General features: G+C 35.2%; 2 protein-coding genes, 1 long non-coding RNA gene and 1 pseudogene across 3 annotated transcripts; 2 read left to right on the top strand and 2 right to left on the bottom strand.

Annotated features, from left to right (window-relative positions):
* Positions 1-4,259: 4,259 nt before the first annotated feature.
* LOC113360018 lies at positions 4,260-5,211 on the top strand. Its single transcript, XM_026603571.1, has 3 exons — positions 4,260-4,356; positions 4,475-4,647; positions 5,146-5,211. The coding sequence occupies exons 1-3, from the start codon at positions 4,260-4,262 to the stop codon at positions 5,209-5,211; spliced, it is 336 nt and encodes a 111-aa protein (XP_026459356.1).
* Positions 5,212-5,590: 379 nt separating this feature from the next.
* Positions 5,591-6,700, top strand: LOC113357470. The gene is made up of 2 exons (XR_003363641.1): positions 5,591-6,247; positions 6,336-6,700. It is a non-coding gene; the product is annotated as an uncharacterized LOC113357470 (long non-coding RNA).
* Positions 6,701-10,976: 4,276 nt separating this feature from the next.
* LOC113357469 (gamma-glutamyl peptidase 5-like) lies at positions 10,977-14,317 on the bottom strand. The gene is made up of 4 exons (XM_026600875.1): positions 13,342-14,317; positions 11,827-11,979; positions 11,563-11,730; positions 10,977-11,407 (listed from the first exon to the last, which is right to left on the bottom strand). The coding sequence occupies exons 1-4, from the start codon at positions 13,642-13,644 to the stop codon at positions 11,300-11,302; spliced, it is 732 nt and encodes a 243-aa protein (XP_026456660.1). The 5' UTR covers positions 13,645-14,317; the 3' UTR covers positions 10,977-11,299.
* Positions 14,318-14,365: 48 nt separating this feature from the next.
* LOC113360017 lies at positions 14,366-19,180 on the bottom strand (annotated as a pseudogene).
* Positions 19,181-23,676: the final 4,496 nt, after the last annotated feature.

Genomic DNA, 23,676 nt, shown 5'->3' with positions numbered 1-23,676 from the left:
TTGTGATTCCACAACATCTTGTTTCGCTAGTCGATTGGGATTGTTGTGAGGTGATCGATTAATCTAGGATGTTCTTCGGGAATATAAGACCAGATTAATTGATTGGTTCTTGTTACCTTGATTTTATATCTAAAGAGGGAACAAAACCTAGGGTTTATATGTGGGAGACAGATTTATCCTTTGATAGACTTTTCTGTGTGAGACATATTTGTTTATTGTTAAAGCCTGCGATTTTGGGTCGTAGCAACTCTTGGTTGTGGGTGAGATCAGCTAAGGGAATCAAGTACGTAGTATCCTGCTGGGATCAGAGGCGTAGGAGTGCAGCTATACCTGTATCAGTGGGAGATTGATAGGGGTTCAACTATAGTCCAGTCTGAAGTTAGTTTGCAGTAGGCTAGTGTCTGTAGCGGCTTAATATAGTGTGTATTCAATCTGGACTAGGTTCCGGGGTTTTTCTGCATTTGCGGTTTCCTCGTTAACAAAATTTCTGGTGTCTGTGTTATTTATTTTCCGCATTATATTTTATATAATTTAAATAATACAGTTTGTGCGTTAAAGTTTAATCGATTAGAGATCCAACCTTGTGGTTGTTGATTTCATTGATTAACACTTGGATATTGGTCTTTGGTACCGTCCAAGTTATTCCTTGTGTTTGATTAAAAAGTCTCGCTATTGTTTTAGCTTGAGTATTAATCAAAACAAGTGAGAGATATTAACTCCTTGAGATACTTTATTCTAGATTGAGTCTGACTGTCTAGTTGATTCTCTAGCAAAGTATTTCGGAGTTAGTCCATACAAATTGCTAAGCGAAATATTGGGTGGTGTTGTTAGACCCCCGCTTTTTCAATTAGTAATACGGTTATTTGGTAAATATTTGGGAAAGTTTACCATTATTATCAACACACTATCCCCCGTTGAAGAGGATTATGTTGTTGCGGTAGTATGTGTGCATGAAGCAAGGGATTGGGTAAACCCTCTGCTTGCTGCTACAGTATATGGTATTTTACTTGACTACTCATAACTTCCTTTGAGTATGTTTTTAGCGTCTCTTTACAAGCACGAATAATATTAACTATGGTAATTTGATGTGAAAAAAAATCAATGTTAGAGTTTAACCAACTTTTTTATAATTATGCTAAGGGTAAAAGTCAGCTAACCACAGAAAGGTGGAGCCCGGCCGCACACTCAACCTTTCCAAGGCTCTTTATGGGGCTTTAGGTATAGTTTTTTGGTCGCTTTTTTGCCTTTTTCTTCTGTGCTTTGGACTTCCTTCAATGAGCATTTGAGTAACAAGACCAATATGAGATAGGAAATACACTTATTTTGTTGATTTACGAAAAAAACGCATTATAAGACTGAAATGTTTGTGGAAAGCTTAGTGTTGGTAAGTGCAAGAGTAATGCACATTCAAATTTAATATGTACCCAATATGTAATCTCTTCAAGGATTCAACACTAAAATCGTCTAGCCATTCAGGTGGTGAATTCTTTCGGTTCATTCCTTTGTTATTTATTTATTTTTGTTAAAAATGATATTGTCATCATTTATTTCTATCTGCTATTATTTTTGCACCATTTGATTTTCCAAAGTTTTCCTTATTCCGATTGCCCTTCGGTCGATCTCAAAACCTGAACTTCCAACTTAATTTGTGTCCATGTTATAGTTAAGCTCTTTAAACTGATAAGGTGTGTGTGTGTAAATATGCCTATATTGCGATTACTTTTGAAAGTTTCTCATCTTTGATTAAGACTGATTTATAGCGCACTTCTCATATATGATCTTATCTTTTAAAGTGAATAAAATATACGTAGGCTACACTATTTTTGAAAAAAATTATAAAAGTAAACACAGGCATTATTTATTGTTGAACTAACAAGCTTTACATTAAATAAGCTTGAGAAAATGTGATGCACCAAGACGACATTGAAGTCAAGCTTTATGAATTAGCAAGGATAAAAGTTCAACCATTAGTTAGCTGCCAATGATACTTATAATTGGCTATACGGAATAAATTAACTTGAAATTTTAAGTTCATTTATGGGTACTCGCCTTTAAATTATGTTTTTTCTTCTTTTTCTTTTTGTTGCATAGTAAATATTGTTGGAAACCTTAAAAGAAACATTGTCGGTGTCACTGTATACAGTCGTAAAGTCATTGGGTGATGATACCAGTGACCTGAGTTCGAAACTCGCCAACATAAATTCTTTACCGATAAAAAAACCTTAAAAAAAGCATCAAAATTCATATGCAAGATAATTTACCGAAGCTTAATTAAACTAAATTATTTTATTTTTTTATATTTTTGTGGACGCATACATTCGAGATCTATCAAGGTTTGATGATCATTGCACATTTTAATCATCACCATATATATTTGCGATTGGTAACTCGAATTGGCCAAAATTTTGATACATCTACGATATCAAGTTGCATCAGATTGTCCAGATTGAATAACTCTTATTTTCAAGTTGACAAAATATTATTTGATGAAATAAATCAAGGAAGAAATTCCTTGGGTGAAGTGGTTGTATTTCATATGTGTACAAGATTGAATTTCAAAAATATTTATTACTCAAAATGATTTTCTCCTTTTTCATTCTTGAATAATTTTGAAAAATATGAATTCTGGAACACGGTCACAAATTTATTTGTGCTAATATTTAGATGAAAATACTGACCTAGTTCTTTTTCAAACATGAAACAAATGTATCGTCCATGGTTTGTATGGTTTTACGAAACGAATTTCTTGTATGAGAAAACAAAAATATACTAAAAAATTAATTGATGATATAGGTTCGTCGTATAATTTCAGATGAAGCTGGATATCCAATTTATCGCCAGATGTTATTCCTTTTATTGTCGCATGTTGATAAGTGTTATGCATCCAATTATTCTTATGATGTGTTAAGCAGTAAATTAAGCAATAGATTTACAATGCTTAAAAAAATGGATAAGTGAAAATTGATCTATTTGATATGTACACAGTCAAGAGTCAACAATGCCAATTATCATGAACAAGATGTACCAAGTGTCAAGAATTATATCATTTAACAAGTAATCGTACTGTTTATGGATAGAACTGTGACATCTTTGTTGTTTAGGAACCCAACATCATTCTGATTTACAGATAGCTAAATACTAATTTGGCAATACAAGGTCATACTTTTTAGAGGTCTCTAACCGTGGATTTGATAAACAACTCAAATCATACTGTTTTTCTCTTCTTATATATATTTTTCTCTTCGTAATAAGCAAACACCGAAATTCTTCGTTTGTTCGTTTTAAACCGTGCTTGCATGTTCTAATTTGTTAATAAAAATGGATCATCATTATCCACGTAAGTCACATTAGACTTTTACTGCCATTAACTTTAAAAGGTGACCATTACGTTTAATTAATGGTCACCATGTGATTAACCTATAAGCAACTAATAAAAAACTTATCAGGATAAACAATCTGGAAATCATTAATGCTGATATCTAGATAATATAAATCGGATTATATTAATTATTTTTTAAAGTATTTTCATGAAACATATATATCAATTTAAAAATCATATTGAATACCAAATATTACGTGATGCATAACACTAACTAGAGGTAATTTTTTTCCCATCCTTTAGTGGTTTCATAGATCTGTTAAACACGGATGAAAATCTCGTACTTTCAATTGGTTCATGGTTTTCACTACTATGCCCTAAATATGTTTTGTTGTAAATGATTTTCATTTGTTGATTTAGTTTAACATCTCGACGAGCAGCAATTTATTCTTTTTTGCCATGTTATATGCATACTTGTAATTGATTTTTGGATTTAGAATAACATATTATGAGCTGAAAAATTAGGGCTTTTCGATTTTTAACACCTTTTGTTGTTGTTGTTTTTTGCCATGTTATATGCGTACTTGTAACTGATTTTTGGTTTTAGAACAACGTATTATGAGTTGAAAAATTAGGGCTTTTCTATTTTTAGGGTATGGTAAAAATCCCTTCTTTCTATTTTTGTGTTAGAGATTTTGGTCTTTTTTGGATTTTTTTTTTTTTAGCTATCTGATGTGGTTTGTCGTTTGTGTTATCTGAAATTGTGTTTTCAGGAAGACCTGCTCCCCGTCCCAGGGCTGAGAAACCCACCACAACGAGGTATCTATATGGAATCCATTTTACATGAGTTATTTGAATTAGGTGGTTGGTGCACATCGAGAACTTGGTCTTAGTGGGTGTAATTGCATTGACATGTTTGTTTTATGAACTTGTTTAATTGATGTCTGTAAATGAAGCTGCTCGTGCTCCTCCCCCGGCTCCTGCTCAGTCTAGTGGCGGAGGCATGCTTGGAGGATTGGGTGCTACCATTGCTCAGGGTAAGTTAAGCTATTTACACTGCACCGCCTTGGTGATGGGCAGGTGGCTTTTGATTTTGATATTTGTGGTCTGAGATCTATCTCTTATTTTATGTTGTTACTTGGTCTTTTTCTCTAGGGATGGCTTTTGGGGGTGGACGTGCCATGGCACATAGAGCTGTTGACTCCATCATGGGTCCTCGCACCATTCAACATGAAGCTGTGGGCTCTGATGCTGTTGCTGCCCCAGCAACCATGAACAGTGTTGGTGGATCTGATGCATGCGGTAACCAAAATAAGGCCTTCGAGGATGTAAGTAGATATCTTCTTGTTCTAAGCGCTCCTGCTTTCTAGCTATGTTATATATGTTAGGCAGGCCTACATAATATTCATGGTGCATACAAGAAAAACAAAGAAAAGGCCAGGTGTTAGCTTTAATTCATGGGCAAGGGATATAAATGATATGAAATGAGTGCGTCAAAGTTGAAGGCTGTTATCTTCTATTTGCAAATTGGTATTAAATTTAATTGTAATTCTCAATCACAGTAGCATTGCATTTTAGAACTTTGAATTCTTAGGATAGAGATAACGATGGATGGATGTGTCGATATGTCTGGGCTACCAGCAAGGGGTAGTTGTACACTAAGGATAAGCTTGTTGTTGATTTAACTAAGACTTTGTATCCTTAACTTTGTTTGATATCCTTGATCATCATGCATTCTAGACTGCATATTCTGTTGAGTTTTTCTGCAGATTAGCTTGTGTGAAACAGATATCCATAACTTTGTTTTGTTTGTTTTATTTCTGCAGTGCTTGAACAACTATGGAAGTGATATCAGCAAGTGTCAGTTTTACTTGGACATGTTGTCTGAATGATGGATGCCGCAGAGGCTCAGGATCTTCTATGGGCATCTGAGTTTTTCCTTTATTGGATATGATTGGCTCAGGGTTGGTATCGGAGGTATTCAATATACTTTTATTTAGATGTGAGTGGCTGCTGGAATTGATAATGATGAAAAATAATAAGGGATAATTGGATTTTAGTACTTAGATTTTGACCAAAACTAGTCTTTGGTCTAATATTTGTCCAATGTTAGGGTTTGGTATTTGGACTGGACGTTGACATCAGTTGACCAGTTAAGTCTTGACTTGTGTCTAGTATATAAGAAAAAGATTATATTAAATTAAATTATTAAGGGATATTACAATTATACCCTATTCTAAAATATTTATTTCAATCCAATTTTGTACCATGGTGACCTTGGGTTTTTATGACTAGTTTTGTATTTCAATAGTACCACTAAGAGATCGTTTTTTCTTTGGGTCTTTCTCAGCAAAATCCAATTCAACTTTATCACCACCACCCGTTCTTGCTGCTGTGAGAGAAATACAGACGAAACTCTAATTTCTTCTCACATTTTCATGTCCATCTTGCCCATACAATCTAATAGTTTTGTATCATCATCATCTGATAACCTTCGCAGAAACCCTAATTACCCAAACCATGTATGGTCTCTTTCACTCATCACCACAAGAACAATTTCATGGGGGTTTATCTCCAATCACTCAATTTCTGGTAAGAAATCTTCCGAGTTATTGATTAGGAGAAGATTTGTCTAATAGTCTATGTAGATTGAAGATTTGTCTATTAGTCTCTGCATACGAAAAAGGAGAAGATTTGGGTTTCTTTTTAATAGGTTCTTCCCTTGTTTTGGGTAGTTGAAGTAGTATTATTGAAAGTTTAATAGTCTATGTAGATTGAAGAACAGCGATTGCTGCTGGTGCTTTGAGAGGTCGATGGATGAAATTGGCTTTGTTGGAAGAAGGGTCTGATGGTGAAGAACAGTCTGGGAAGAACAAGAATCTGTCGATGGGTTTTATGCAGAAGACAATTTTGAGAAGTGATGCAGAAGTAGGTGTTTGATGATTTGAATTATTCTCTGTTTCCTTGATTTTTAATTTCTTGACTTGGTGTTGGTTGTTTTCTGGGTGTTGATTAGGTGTTGAATTCGCTCAATTTGTTACGGATTTGATTTGGGGATCTGAGGTTGTTAATTTGAGCATCAAATCTCATTTTTAGGGTAAGAAATTTGTGGGTTTATAGATCTGAGGTTGTTTGAATTTGAGTTGAAATTCAAATATAGATTTGTAATTGGGTATTGCAATGGATGAATTCCTTGAGTTGTCCAAAATGCTATATTGATTGAGGATGAAAAACAATTGACTCCACCATCGTCAACTGAGTAAAAAATGTTGTTGATGATAAAATCTTGTTTTGACGGTGGTTCCGGAAATGGGTATGGAGGTGGGGGAAGAGGTTATAATAGTATATTCATCTTTTAATTTCATTTTATTTTACTTTTAATTTCTGTTTTTAATTTATTTAATAATTTCTAAACATAAATCAATACTTAACCCAGTCAATGGTAGTCAACGTCCAGTCCAGGTATCAAGCCCTAACATTGGACAAATGTTAGACCAAAGGCTAGTGTTGGCGAAAACCTGAGTACTAAACATCAATTATCCCAAATAATAAATTATTAACTCATTGTTATTATATGGTGAATGAGTTTCTTTTTTCTTAGAGAATCTTTTAATTTTTTTTTTTTTTTGATGGTAAAAATAATTTTATGAACTAGCAAATATAGTACAAAAGATTTACAATTTCATTGTTATCAAAAACATTAGAGAGAATGCTAGTTTTCTGAATTTTTTTGTTGCAATCTGGAGGACATATGCTGGAGGTTTTTTATCCTTGCTTCTTTAGCCATGTAGTCCGCTGCTGAGTTGTGCTTCCGCACTATAAACTTTACCTGTGCTTGATGGAGGTCTTTCAAAATTACCTTGATCTCCTGTAAAGTGTTTTCGGCTGGCCAAGAGAAGCTTGTGCTCACCATGTTTATATTGTCAACTAGAGTTTTGCAATCGGAGACTATTGAGACGCTTGACAATATATTTTCTTTCAGCCAAGTAGCTTCCTTTAACAAGGCTATTGATTCGGCATGAAGAGCCGATGACGCTTCCTCTGAACCAGCTGAAATGTGCATAAATGACTCGTGGTCCACTGAGTAAAGAATAAAAACATAACCCATAGACAGGTCTTCTTTCATAAAAGAAGCATTTATAAATATTATCCAATCTGTATTTAAGTCAGACCATTTATAATTGACCGGCTTCACCTTTTGGTTGTTAATTCCTTTTTGAATTGTTTTTGAGGGAATAGAGTGCAGAAATCTGTTTATCTGGCCGATCAGTTTAACTGGATCAGGAGATATTTTCTCGAAGACTACCGAGCATTTGTATTTTCATATGAACCAAAGAATGGTTGCCATTTTTCCACTAGGTTAGTTGAATATTTTTCTAAAATCCACCCTTTAATCCAATGATCCATAGCAACAGTGTTTTCTGTTGAATTGAGCCTGTCAAGCGAAAAACCAAACCAGATAGCTCTAGCGAATGGGCAAGATGTAAAAAGATGATTGTCCGTTTCATGAACTTGTGCGTCACACAGCTGACAGTGAGGATCAATATCGGTGTTATGTGCTCCAAGTCGCGCAGAGGTAGGTAGAGCTTTCTGAATTAATTTCCAAATAAATAATTTTATTCTCGGAATCGCCTGAATTTTCCAAATTTTTTCCTATGGGAAATCGATTGGGGTATTGTTATCTTGAACTTGATTGATCAAGAAATTATAGATGTTTTTGGCAGAGAAATTTCCAGAGTGATGGTGTTTCCATCTCATTTTGTCTTGTTCCTGTATCCTTGGAGTTATGGCTTGTATTTTTTTTTATGTCTTCTGGGTTGAAAAATTTGTTCAGTTTTTCCTAATCCCATTTGTTTTCTTCCGTTATTAACTCTTGAACCGTTTCTGGGGCCTGTTCTTGAAGGTTGGTAGGTTGAGTGATTAATTCCTCATTTGGAATCCATCTGTCTTCCCAAATTTTTGCAGATTTACCATCTTTAACTTGCCAGACAAAATTTCCTCTAATTAGGTCTAATCCTTTCTGTATGCTTGTCCAGATCCACGATAAATTAGAGGTTCTAGAGGCTTCTAAAGGGTGAGAGTTTGGAAAGTATTTCGCTCTGAGGAGTTTGACCCATAATTGATCTTGATCTGAGATAAGGCGACTGGCAAGTTTGGTGAGGAGAGCAATGTTGAAGTTGTGAGGATTTTTTATTCCTAAACCTCCTTGCGAGACAGGCTTACATATGCTGGCCCAAGCTCTGATGAACCCTCCCTGTCTTTTCTGCCCTTCTTTTTTCCACCAGAAGTTTCTCTGGATTTGGTCCATTTGATCAAGGGTCTCTTTTGGAAGGGCGATCACTTGCATTTGATACGTTGGGAAAGCTTGCAGAATAGATTTTATTAGGACTGTTCTACCTGCTTGGGAGAGGAGTTTCGATTTCCAACCTTGCAGAGTGGAATAGTATTTTTGAAGAAGTGGCTCAAAATTTGCTTTTCTATTTTTGTCAAAAAATAGAGGGGTGCCAAGATATCTATCGTTTTTAGTCATCAAAGGGACTTTAAGAATTTTAGGTATGATTTTCTCGTGTTTGGGATGCAACCAACGACTAAAATAGACACTGGATTTTTGAAGATTTACCATTTGCCCGGTGATATCTCCAAATAAGGATAAAATATCTAGCAGATTTTTTGCCTCTACTAAATTGGCTTTTGTGAATAGAAAACAATCGTCAGCAAAGAAGAGATGAGAAATGTTTGTCGCGTTTTTGTTGATTTTGAGACCAGAAATTTTGCTATCAACAATTGCTTTGGTAAGGATTCTGAATAAGATTTCCATGCAGATGAGAAAAAGGTAAGGGGATAGGGGGTCCCCCTGCCTTAAACCTCTCGAAGTATGGAATTTTGGACCGGGTGAGCCATTTAGGAGAATAGAAAAAGAGGTTGTAGATATGCATTGCAAGATGAGGCGCACCCAATTTTCATTAAATCCAAAACTAAGAAGGGCTTTTGAAATGAATGTCCACTCCACCCTATCGAACGCCTTAGAGAGATCTAATTTAAGTGCTAGATATCCTTTTTTTTTCGCTTTAGAAGTTTTCATAGAGTGGATAAGTTCATGAGAGATTATGATATTATCTGTGATTTGTCTCCGAAAGGCAGATTGATTTGGAGAGATTATTTTATTGAGGATGGGTTTTATTCTGTTCGCCATGATTTTTGAGATTAATTTATCGATCGTATTGCTTAAGCTGATGGGTCTAAAATCGCTTGGAGTTTGAGGGGTGGATATTTTCGGAATAAGGGTGATGAAAGAATAATTAAGATCCGTGTTGAGAGTGCCAGATTTAAAAAACTCATGGATTGTGTTGATAATGTCAGGCCCAAAAATTTCCCAGTTGGCTTTAAAGAAACCAGGTTGGAATACATCAGGACCCGGAGCGTCCCATTGGTTCATTTTAGATAAGGTAAGCCAAATTTCATCTCTTGTGGGGATTTGTAGAAGAGTATGATTTTCTGCTTCGGAAATACAAGGCTCAATGATGCTGGAAAAATCAAAGTTGTTATTGTTGATTTGTTTGGGAAAAATGATTGACTAAGAGAGAGTTTATTTGATCCCTATCAGAAAGCCAAAGACCAGATGGTTCTCTAAGAGAGTTGATAGAATTTATTCTTTTTCTATTGGAAGCAGTAGCATGGAAATACTCTGTGTTCTGGTCATATTTTTTTAAAAATTTATCTCTAAAGAGTTGATGATAAAAATCATTTTTAATCTCGTGCCACCTTCCTAATTCTAATTGAAGATTTTTCAACTTCTCTATGTCCTTTGAGATGTTTCCAAGTCTATAAATACTATCTATTTTGTTATTTAAATTCCTTATGTGGTGTTTTATTCCATTGAATAGTGAATAGTCATTGTGCCTTCCGGAAGAGTGAGTCTTTTGGAAGCAATGAACTTGTTAAAGGAATTCACAAGTTAGTGGCAATGTCCACCTGAATTTTTTTACTTAATGTTTTGAAATTGTAAAGGTTGTCTTGTTTTGTCCACTTAGAATTGATGATTATGGAAATCAAAGTTGGTGAATGGCTCCTTGCACCAAGAATTAACCAGCATATTCATAACCTATTCTCGTGTCCTGGTAATTAGGTCTTCGACCTTAAAGGTTTTTATCAAGGACAAAGACTCGTGTCCTGTTCCACCTACGAGATAAAATTTCCGAGTTTTCAGCACATCTCCATGAACATAGTACCCATCCCTTTAAACGCTGGTATATCAATAATTTGCTATACGTTTCAACACGTAAAGAGAAAAAAAACCAATGCAATCACTCTGTAAAAAGGAACTGTCAATCAGCTTACGTACGCCTTTCTTTTCTGAGTTCACAGTAGAAACAAGGACATGGCTCACATTAATCAAGAGAGAAAAATGCCATACTCTGTAATTTTAGTCATTAATCCGGAAACGAATTATAGGAACAGGCTATCACTGTTTATACACTCACAGTGAACTTAATCTTTTTCAGGAGGACTTTTTTTGTTTCTTTTCTAGTGGGATAATTCGCTCAGTTTCCGATCTAATAAACATCGGTAACCATTGAAGCGTGAGCAGCAACTTGCTTCCGGAAACCAGTGTCGGCTTTCCAATTAGCATAGACATCAAAGAGAAGATAAAAACATCTCGAGAAACCAAAAATAATAATTACTAATCAAGTCTTATCAAATAGAAAAACAAACAACAAGAAGAAGAAAAAGACAGTAATTAGTCATCATCAATTGCTGTTCTGGTGTTTTGGTTGAAAGTGAGCTACTACTAGTTCATTGACCTTTTTTCCCCTTCTATCCATAAATTACTAATTTGTCAATTTTCTAAATAAACCTTCCCCAATGATGATAATAATAATAATAAATTTACATACTCTGATTTCCCTTAAATAACTTGAAATCAACTTTCAGGGATTGATTCCTTTTTTCTTTATTCATTTTCTTTTTCCTCGTTTGGGATCACAAGACTAGACGACCTTTGAGAAAGCTCCTACACAGCTTCATCCATGCCTCCCTGCTTGGTTCTGTTGCTTCTACACTTGCTTTGGCAGTCTCAGCATGAGAATCCTGTGGTATATAAACAAGGCCAGGAGGCTCAAGTCAACACGAGTATATTTACATGCTACCATCGTGTGCACGTCCATGACAGGCAATGCTAAACGAGCTGCATTATAGCCAAACTTAACTCATTTTGGTCAGGATGAGGAGGATATGTACTGTACCTGAATGAGATTACGGTCCAGGAGGCGATCAATTAAGTTAAGAAGTATGTCTTTGGTGTATTCCGGGTGACCTTGTATGCCCATCATGTGATCCCCGGACATAAACATCTCAATTCCCGTTTTGCTTGACCATGCCATCACTTTAGCTGATGGAGGCAATTCTCTTACCTGTTCGAGAAGGAAAACATAACGTTTCAGAGAAATTATAAAAGAGAACAAAATACTGATTTTGGTCATAATGGAATCTATTTCAAGACAAAGTACCTCATCACGGTGAAATTCAATTACGGAGAGCGTAGTAGGGATCTTGAGGGACTCCCAGATACTTGAAGATGTTGAAAGATTGATGTTTGTAACTCCAATATCCCAGCCTGATTCAGCTCTCCCCGTCTTACCTCCTAATGCACGGCTCAAGACCTGGATATCAACTCCAGAAGTCAAAAATCACACCGAAAAAATATAAACAAATCCGACCAATTTTATTTTTTTGTATTTTCCTGCTGACACACAATTTTAACACCAGGTAAGTCCATACAGTGGTTATGCTAGACGACATCTTTACGTTAAGACTAATTGTCTAATAGTAGCGCATATATCTTGCTTGAAGAAAGGTTCTATCAAACTTGACTAGATTCAGAAATGTTGATTGTGTCCACCACAAATTATACCTTATTAACCTTTTTATTTTGCTAAATATGTATTTTTATTAACCTTTTTTTTGTTTTTGTTTTGGAAAAGACCGACTAACATTTGTCATATCCGATTCCAGGCAAGAGCACATGATGAAGAGATTGCAGCAACTAAAATAAAAAAACACAAGTGAAACAAAATGAACCAGTCTATTCTATTAGTTGTTGGAGATTCCTCTCTGCTCCTTCTATCTTTACTTGATACGGAGCATAGTTATTGGTTCTGAACTTGGTACCAAAATAGTAGTAGGCCTAATAACTTACTTTTTAAATGATTTCCCCCTACCAGAAAGCCTAGTCACTTGCTCTTCTGATTACCGAAATAAAACGGATGCACCATGCCAAAATCAGCTTCATGAATCGTAACGAAAATCTTAATTGCATAAGATCTTCACACTAAATGTGAATTATTGACAATAAATGAGGTAGAGTATTCCAATGTAAACATAAAAACTCAAGTAACCTGTCGTTGCTTGTAATTCTTATTATAGAAGCCAAGAATCTAATTCCCTACGACCCCAAGGACATGACCTGACTGGCATCAACTTATATAGAATCTACTTATCTCATAATTGAAGCTTATCCAAACGGAAAAACTAGAAATATGAAAACCAAAAATCAAGGAATTTCTAGTCAATAATGTTGTTCTAAGTCGATAATTTCCCCAGATTTTCTAGCATTAAGTAAAAAATGGAACAAATAGAGACAATACTTATTATTTATTTTATTTTTGTTACTTATAAATCCACGTCAGTGAAAGTGGTCACATTGCAGATTGTCCCACCTAAGTTTACCGCATCATAAGGTTTGTTCCCTATTCTCGTATCTCTCCAGCTACTGGACGGAGGTAGACTTATTAGGGTTTAAATCTCACGCGCTAACTTACGCGCGGCACTGACTGGTTATCTTAATCAGAATCAATGCACGACGTAAACAATATCATCAAAATACCCAAACACCGACAGGCTCATTTGTTTCAGGAATTTTTTTCATTAACATTTCAAAGTGAAATCTCTCAAAATTGTGATCATTACCAATTTTGTTCGCAAATAAATAACAAAAAAAGAAAAAAAATGGAAGAAATTCGTACCTGATGACCGAAACAGATACCAAGAACACGTTTCTTAAGAGAATCTAATTTCTTCAGAAGATTCAAAAGTTTAACGATCCAAAGATCATTGCCATGAGCATCACTACAGCTCCCAGTAATGACGAAACCATCAAACAATTCAAGTTCTTCATCTTTTGGAAACTCACCGGAACAAACTTTGAACATATCCCATGTTTCTCCTTCTTCTCCTAGCATTCTAACAAATACCCCAAAATACCCTCCATATCTCTTCTTAACAAACTCTGAATCTTCTGCACATAATAAAACCCCAAATCTTCCCATTTTCTGTTTTGTTTTGTTTTTCTCTCTATCTAACCCCTTTATATTTGAGATTGAGATAGAGAGATACAAATGAGGTTTTACTTGTGTTCTTCTTCTTCCTCTGTTTCCTTCTCTTTTTATATAGGAAAAATAAAGTATAAATCTGTATATATGAAATTATGAATTTTAATTGGGTGTTGTTTATAAACTGCCCTTAAGTTTATTAGGTAATTACTTAAATGAAGAATTTTCAAGAGATTTTGAGATAAATGAAAGGGAATAGTAAGTAACAAGGAAATGTAACCGTACCTATTCACTTTATTTTGAGATTATGTGATTATCACGTGAAATGTCCTTGTTGACTGAGCATAACTGCAGCCACTGTCAATTTGTCTCAATTATCAGAGCGTAGTTTTAACGGCCCCTTTTTAACTGTCCAAGACAGTAGGAAAGTTCGAACTTCGAACCCCAAATCTTGCAAGGCTAATGGTTCATCAACCAGTTACTGATATACGACCCGACCCGACGAGTTTAGATATATCTAATTTTCTTCTTCTTCTTCTTCTTCTTCTTCTTCTTCTTCTTCTTCTTCTTCTTCTTCTTCTGCTTTGCCTTTGAGAATACAACACTTCTGCTTTGCCTTTGATCAAACACTTCAGACCTAATTTTTTTCATACCTCCTTTTTTCAGAATACGACAGTAAGAAGTACCTGATTCTTCAAACTCTTAATCCTTCATAGAATCATAATACACAACTCATTACCCGAAATCCTTGTTCCTTAACTTATTTCAATATCCATGAAAATAAAAAATCCAATGACTTCCAACACGAATTAACACCTTATTGCCTGATTTATGCATTAGGATGTAATCAATCTACATGAGTGATTAATAGCATCATGGGTCAACATGAATACAGTGAGCAGAGGATCAACAGAGAGCATGGAGGACAGAGAGTTTAGGTTTAGTTATTTTGTGTGTTTTTACTTTCTTTTTTATAATATGAATAACTACAGTATTTTAATTTTTATCTGAGAATTTGGTACACCGGTATCTCATGCAGTAGTTTTTTTGCAACACATGGAAAGAAGGAGCATTACACTTGAGTTATAATCCAACCGTTAATTACTCTTTTTTTTCTTCATGGAAAGATGGATATATTAACTAGCAAAGATAAATTACATTAGTATTTATAGTAGGGATCTTGAGGGACTCCCAGATACTTGAGGATGTCGAAAGATTGATGTTTGTAACTCCAATATCCCAGCCTTTTTCAGCTCGTCCCGTCTTACCTCCTAATGCACGGCTCAAGACCTGGATATCAACTCCGGGAGCTAAAAATCATACAGAAAAAAGAAAAACAAAAAAATCCGACCAATTTAATTTATTTGTATTTTCCTATTGACACACAATTTTAACACCAGGTCGTCCATATTGCCATCCAGTGGTTTTGCTAGACGACATCTTTACGTTACGACTAATTGTCTAATAGTAGCGCATATATCTTGCTTGAAGAAAGGTTCTATCAAACTTGACTAGATTCAGAAATGGTGATTGCGTCCTCCACAAATTATACCTTAAAATAAACATCACCATTCACGATAGCTACTCGCGGATGATGTTAACAAGTACTCTGATACATCATAAGAAGACATACCAGACCTGCAGTTTAATTTTAATTATTTCGGTTTTGACAATGTTCATCTTGCCCTCTTATTAACCTTTTTAGTTTTATTATTACTATCAAACTTTTTTTTGTTTTTGTTTTGGAAAAGACCGATTAACATTTGTCATATCAAGAGCACATGATGAAGAGGTTGCAGCAACTAAAGTAAAAAAACACAAGTGAAATAAAATGAACCAGTCTATTCTATTAGTTGTTGGAGATTCCTATCTGCTCCTTCTATCTTTACTTGATACGGAGCATAGTTATTGGTTCTGAACTTAGTATCAAAATAGTAGTAGTAGACCTAATAACTTACTTTTCAAATGATTTCCAAATACCAGAAAGCCTAGTCACTTGCTCTTCTGATTACCGAAATAAAACGGATGCACCATGACAAAATCAGCTTCATGAATCGTAACGAAAATCTTAATTGCATTAGATCTTCACACTAAATGTGAATTATTGATAATTAATGAGGTAGAGTATTCCAATGTAAACATGGATTCCTCCGCCTTAAATGAATTTGTAACGGAATAGAAACTCAAGTAACATGTCGTTGCTTGTAATTCTTATTATAGAAGCCAAGAATTTAATTCCCTACGACCCGAAGGACATGACCTGACTGACATCAACTTATATCGAATCTGATCTCATAATTGAAGTTATCCAAACCGAAAAACTAGAAATATAAAAACCAAAAATCAAGGAAATTCTAGTCAATAATGGTGTTCTAAGTCATAATTTCCCCAGATTTTCTAGCACTAAGTAAAAATGGAACAAAACACAATACTTATTATTTATTTTATTCCCTATTCTCGTATCTCTCCAGCTAGTGGACGGAGGTAGACTTATTAGGGTTTAAATCTCGCGCTAACTTACGCGCGGCGCTGACTGATTATCTTAATCAGAATCAATGCACAATATCAATCAACAAAATACCCAAATACCGACAGGCTCATTTGTTTCAGTTTCATGAATTTTTTCATTAACATTTGATTAAACCCTTCATTTCAAAGTGAAATCTCTCAAAATATTGATCATTACCAATTTTATTCGCAAATGGAAAACCAAAAACAAAAAAATGGAAGGAATTCGTACCTGATGACCGAAACAGATACCAAGAACATGTTTCTTAAGAGAATCTAATTTCTTCAGAAGATTCAAAGGTTTAACGATCCAAAGGTCATTACCATGAGCATCACTACAGCTCCCAGTAATAACGAAACCATCAAACAATTCAAACTCTTCATCTTTTGGAAATTCACCAGAACAAACTTTGAACATATCCCATGTTTCTCCTTCTCTCACAGCATTCTAACAAATACCCCCAAATACCCTAGGCCTCCATATCTCTTCTTAACAAACTCTGAATCTTCTGTGCATAATAAAACCCCAAATCTTCCAATTTTCTGGTTTGTTTTGTTTTTCTCTCTATCTAACCCCTTTGTATTTGAGATTGAGATAGAGAGATACAAATGAGGTTTTTCTTGTGTTCTTCTTTCTTCTTCTCTGTTTCATTCTCTTTTTATATAGGAAAAATAAAGTATAAATCTGGATATAAGTGTATACGTGAAATTATGAATTTGAATTGGGTGTTGTTTATAAAACTTCCCTTGAGTTTATTAGGTAATTACTTAAATGAAGGATTTTCAAGAGATTATGAGATAAATGAAAGAGAATAGTAAGTAACAAGGGTACAAGGAAATGTAACCGTACGTATTCACGTTATTTTGAGATTATGTGATTATCACGTGCAATGTCCTTGTTGACTGAGCATAACTGCAGCCACTGTCAATTTGTCTCAATTATTAGAACGTAGTTTTAACGACCCCTTTTTAACTGTCCAAGACAGTAGGAAAGTTCGAACCCTACTTGTTACCCCAAATTTTTGCAAGGCTAATGGGTTGTCACTTTTTATAGCACTTTCAGAAACTCAGACCTCAAGAACAGTTTATTTTTAGCTTTATTTTCCTTCCAGAAATCTGATAAGGGAGGTTGGGATTTTAGAGGGTAGCAATATATCTAGGTAGAAAATTATAGACTGCTAGTACATATTCAAGAAAAACTCATATATTTGCTAATGCAATTGCAAGTAAACCAACTTGATGATCCTTGAACACTATGTATATAGAGTTTATATCTCCACCTCTTCATAATTAGAAAGTCAAGACAAGGTCCGCGAACCTGATTCTAGAGAAGAGTATTCGGACGGCCTCAAAAATCAAATATCCAAGATAAATCTAGTCGTACCCAAATAATTGAATATGAATTCTGCCAAGTATGAAACTTCTTATCCATCTTTTAAGATACGAATTCCACTAGAACTAGTCTCGTAATGGATCACAATTAAGATGAACTTATCTACTAGAATTGATTACGTACTACTAGTGCTATTCGTATTATAAAGATAAACAATATAATGCGAAAAACTAAAAATACAAGACACTAAGAAGTTTTGTTAACGAGGAAAACTGCAACTGCAAAAAAATTCCGGGACCTTGTCTAGATTTGAACACCGAACTGTATGCCTATTATCAGACTTCCCTCTGGAATGCAGTTGAGACTGAATTCACCCTCCAAACAATTCAGTTGCAGTCGTGTTTCTTACGTCTCTTGAACCTCCGAAGGCTTTATGCAATTGATTCCCTTAGCTGACGTCATTTACAACCTAACAGTTGCTTCAGCCTAAGTGAAAACTTTTGATACCAATCTGCCTCTAACAGATAACCCTATTTGATTTCCCTTTAGATCAATAGATCAAAGCTTGGAAATCTGTTTGCAATTAACAAAGCAAAACTTCACAAATCCAGAAAACTTACACTCAGTTAGCTAAGAAGCCTGAATTATTAACCACCTCTCAAGAACATTCTTAAACAGATCAATTAAGAAGAGTTTTAGATATCTATCTTGAGGAATCAAAAATTCTGAGACGAAGAGAACTTTACGATTCATATTTATCTCGTTCCTAAAAGAGATTACGAAAAGCTTGAAATAGAATAAACAAGACCATGATACACGAACTATCAAGGTAAAGATAGTCGGATATGTCTTCACAAATCCCTAAGTGAAGTCTTTAACCTTTTTTTGTTTTGATAAATATTTATTTTTATTATTATTTTAACCATTTTTTGTTTTGTTTTGTTTTATTTTGGAAAAGACCGATTAACATTTGTCATATCCGATTCCAGACAAGAGCACATGATGATGAGATTGCAGCAACCAAAGTAAAAAAAAACACAAGTGAAATGAAACGAAACCAATCTTTTTTTTCTTTTGAAGGTTCCACAGAAAGAAAAACCAGCAAAAGGAAAAACTAAACAACTAAAGAAGACTCACATAACAGGTGAGTAATTCACGAAGGAGGAGAAGACAACCATTGGTGAGACAAATGGTTTTCAACAACAGAAGCTGCTAAGGAGTGTGCCATAACATTGGCTGATGAAACTAAGATCAACTGAAGAAAAATGTTCTAACTTATCCTTAGCTCTGGAGATACTGTTCTTTATACGCTAAGGAGTGGGAGGGTTGCGATATATTTGAGAGCCTTAATCACAGTGAGAGAGTCACCTTCAATAATAATTTGCGTGAACCCTTGCTGATAACTAGCTCAATGCTCAACAATACTCCATAAGCTTCAGCCTCCACTGGTGACATGAATTCCAATACTTTTGCTTGACAGCCATCAACTCCAAGCTGGGAATTTCTTGCTACTGCAGCACAAGCATATCCTCTTGGGCCAGCTACGCCATTAAAATTAATCTTCATTTTACGTTGAGGTGGAGGAGACCACACAACAGCTGCAAAATCTAATATATCATGTTCAGTAAGCAGTATGAGAATATCCACATCATGATTATTTAGACTGTGCCAATATGTAATTTCCTGTAGCATCTTCTCCAACTGGATTTTACCATTATTAAAAATGACATCATTCCTTGTATTCCAAATAACCCACAACAAACAAGCCCCCAGTTTAAATTTAGCTAAATCTCCTCCTTCAACAAACAAGCCAACTGGATTTTACCATTATTAAAAATGACATCATTCCTTGTTTTCCAAATAACCCACAACAAACAAGCCCCCAGTTTAAATTTAGCTAAATCTCCTCCTTCAAGAAGCCAGATCTTGATATGATAAGAAACAGATAGATTTAGCCTTTCATCAGTTCTAAGCTCTAATGGGGATGCAAATAAGAAGTTTTGGGAGACTGGGCGGTATAAGAACAGGTGTTCAAAAGTTTCAGTAGCCCAATTACACAACCTGCAGTCTGCATTAACATCTTTCCAGAATTTTGAAAGTCTACTACCCACTGTAATCCCATTGTTGAGTAGTCTCCATATAAACATAAGGATTTTGGGGGATAGAACTTTTACCTGCCAGATTTTTTTCCATGGAAAGTCTTCATTATTACAAGCATTGGATGATGTCGGGATTCTGTCCTGTATAGACTTTAAGAAGGATTTTGTCGAGAACTTCCCATTGGGGTGATGAATCCTTAACAACTTGTCCTCTGAATCTTCTTCTTGATTCTCAGTGATATATATGTCCATGATCTTCTCAGCTTCATATGGAGTAAACAATTGTTGAATTTTTCCAGCATCCCATCTGACTGGGTCATGTAAGGTAAGATCACTCACATAGGTAGGACAGTTGGAAGAGATAAAAATTGGGTTAGGCCTCTTGTTGTGTATATTAGGTACCCAAGGATCTTCTTTTATATTTATCTTCTTCCCATCTTTAACAACCCAGCAGCACCCATCTTTCGTATCACTTCTGCAGTTTAGCATTGCTGACCATGTGGAAGAACATTTCTGAGCTTTTTTCACTTCCCAAAAGCTTTCCTTATGAATGTATTTTTCTCTCATTAATTGGCACCATAAGCAACTATCAATCTCAAGCAGCTTCCAGACGAGTTTGGCTATCATAGCTCTGTTGATGTGCTGTAAATTTCTGAATCCAAGCCCTCCTGCATCTTTAGATTGTTCAAATTTTTTCAAGTTGATATAGTGCGCCTTTCTAGCCTCTCTGGAATGACCCCACCATAAATTACTCATAGTTCTAATCAGTCTTTGTAAAACCTTCTTCGGAATGAGTGAAGTGACCATGTAATAAGGTGGAATGAGACCCAGTACATGTTTAATCATAATAGTTCTACCGGCATGCAAAAAATGGGTTCTTTTCAATCCTGCCAGCTTAGCATCGAATTTATCATCTAGAAAATCATAAGAATCAATCTTTAGGAGGATTTAAGGATTTGGTGACCAAGATACTTATCATTTATTTGCATTTGTTGAACCCCCAGAATGTTAGCAATTTCAGTTCTACGATTTTGCCTGACACCTTTGTTGAAGTGAATCGATGATTTTTGCATGTTAGCATATTGTCCATACCAGGATGCATAAGTGCCAAGAATTTGTTGTAGAGTATCCACCATTTTCTCATCGAGAGTGCCAAAAAGAATGAGATCATCAGCAAACATCAAGTGAGATACCGAGGGAGCATTGCGGCATATCTTATAACCATTGTATAGTGCATTATTTTCCATAGTTCGCATGATCCAATATAAGCCTTGAGTACATAGGATAAAAAGATATGGCGAAAGGGGGAACCCTGACGTAACCCTCTTTCACTAGTAAAAAATCCCCCTGCTTGTTCATTGATGACTAAGGAAAAGGAAGCAGTAGACGCACATTTTATTATTAACTCATGAACTTTGCCAACAATACCAAATGCTCTAAGACAGTGACTTAGGAATCTCCAACTAACTTTGTCGTACGCCTTACTAATATCAATCTTGAGTGCGAAAGCACCTATTATGGATGTAGAGGTAGACATCGTGTGAAAGATTTCTTTAGCCGCCACTATATTGTCAATAATCATTCTACCTGGTATAAGGATGACTGAGCATGATCCACAAGGTTGTTTAGGTGTGTTTTTCAGTCCCTGAGCTAAGATTTTGGTAATCACTTTATACATAACATTGGTAAGAGCAATAGGTCGAAACTATGAGGGCAGAGTTGGGTGTTTTACCTTAGGGATCAAGCATATATTAGTATGGTTCATATCAGGTGGTAGAGATGCTGAGGTGAAGCAATGATTGATGGTTTGTGTGATATCCTCCCCAATATGCTCCCAACAATGTTTGAAGAAGATAACAGGCATCCCATCAGGTCTTGGGGCTTTGAGATTCTTCATATGTTTAATCACACTACTAGAAATTAGGTCGCAATCTTCAGCTTCCAGTTTAACAGGTGCTTGAAAATGAATGACATGCAGGTTCTCCTCGGGGTCTTTCTTGAATAGCGCGGAAAAATGGCTAACTAAGTAAGCAACCACTTCATCAGCATTGGTAAACCCATTTACCATCCTTGTGTTGGAGAGCTGTGATCTGGTTTTTCCTTCTCCTTTGAGTAGCAGTGAGGTAGAATATATGAGTATTTCTGTCCACATTGGGAATCCATTGGACTTTACTCCGTTGCTAATAATACTTGTATTAGAGCTGATTCAGAGCATCAATTTTATCACAAATGCCTTTCTCTTCAGTTCTGCTATCTCTTATATGTGCTTCTTTTTGTAGGTTGAGCATCTCAGTTTTAGTATCTTCCACAGGCTGGAAAATGTTACCAAACACTTCCCTAATCCATTTATTAAGAGCTTTCTCAACTCCATCCAATTTACTCATAATATCAACCTGCTGAGATGACCAAGTATTAATCACTACATCTTGAAATTCAGGATGATCCATCCAGTAGTACTCAATTTTATTTGAGTGTTTTCTCTTCCTTTTGTTATAACTATGGGTATTGATGAGGATAGGTGCATGATCACTGCTAACTCTAGGTAGATGGAAGACCCATTATCCTTAAACATCATAAGCCAATCAGAAGTATATAAAGCTCTATCTAATCTCTCGTAAATATGTTCATCATTAGTAACACCATTAGACCAGGTAAAAGCTGGATCTATATACCCCATGTCAATTAAACTTCTGTCTTGAATAAAATCCTTAAAACTATTGTTAGCAGAATTTAGATTCGGACTGCCCCATGCTTGTCTGCTAAAGAACTGATAGCATTAAGATCCCCCACAACGCACAAAGGGTTTTGAATTTGAGAAGTATACTGAGAAAAATTATTCCAGAACTCATTTCTCTTTTGATGGCTAGGTGGACCGTAACCACAAAGTAAATCCAATTCATTCTCAAGTAAGTTGTGGATACAGTAGTGCACAACATTCTTATCAGCACTGATAATTTCTAAGGTAATAGAACCATTCCATAGAACTACAAGGCCTCCACTTATACCCACTGCTCCAATAAAATTGTAGTTGTCAAATTGTAAGGAAGATAATAGCTTAATTGAATTTACCTCATTTAGTAAGGTTTCATAATTGAAACAAGTTCGAGCTACAGTAGAGAGAGCCCAAACTAAAGTAGATGAGCTATTTTGGAAGGTCCTTGTCTCTAAATCCTAATCCAACATCCATGATTCAATTTCCTTTTTGAATTCTTCTTCAATTTTATCATTCATTTATAGTTTCTTGATTTAAAATATTTTGTTTCTGTTGTGATTTCTCTCTTTTCTTCTTTATTTTGTTTTTTCAATCTGAACCCTAACTAACTAAATCTCAATTTTCCCTAATGTGTTTACAGACTATTATCTCCTTAATGGTGTTTGCCTTCAGTTTTGTTGTGTTTACAGCGTTTGCTCTGCTAGCTAAGAGACTTTTGGAAGTCTTGTTGTCACCATTGTTGCTCTATCATGAGAATCCTCAACTCAACCAGAACCGATCCAACCACATTCACTCAGAAAGTCAAAAGCCAAAAAGGCGGAAAAGAAGAAATTTTGAAATTCAAAATAGTCAATACAGATATGGTAACAATATCCTGATTTTTCTCTTTGGAATATATGCTATTTGGTTTGTTACTGCAAATGGATGTTATTCTAATAACCACCGAATATACTCATTCCAAATCTATCGATAGGGGATATCTTTAATTGTGGAAAAAAACCCTAATTACTTTGGGTTATCTCCATATATTAAACAAGAATTTGAAGAAGAAGAAAAAGAACAAGGTGGTTATTCAACAAACAATAGTATAATGGCTGAAGAAAATAATGAACAAGTGATTGATCTAGCAGAAAGGTTTAAACAAGCAGCTTTGGACCTAGATAAGGAAGATGATGCAGTGGAAGAAATCAACAATGACGTTGTAGAGAACTGGGATAACTGCCTCATAGGTATGATTATCATGGAAGATGGAACTATGGGATTCAAAGCAGTGGAACATCATATTAAGTTTGCTTGGGAACACATCTCAGAAGGAGAAGTGAAGGTGGTTGAGATTGATAGAAACATAATGGTTTTTAAATTCAATGATGAAGAAA

Source organism: Papaver somniferum, chromosome 3 (genome assembly GCF_003573695.1).
Source record: "Papaver somniferum cultivar HN1 chromosome 3, ASM357369v1, whole genome shotgun sequence".
In the NCBI taxonomy this organism is placed as follows: domain Eukaryota; kingdom Viridiplantae; phylum Streptophyta; class Magnoliopsida; order Ranunculales; family Papaveraceae; genus Papaver; species Papaver somniferum.
Note: the sequence above shows the minus strand (reverse complement) of the source record. Positions and strands in the feature narration are given on the sequence as shown.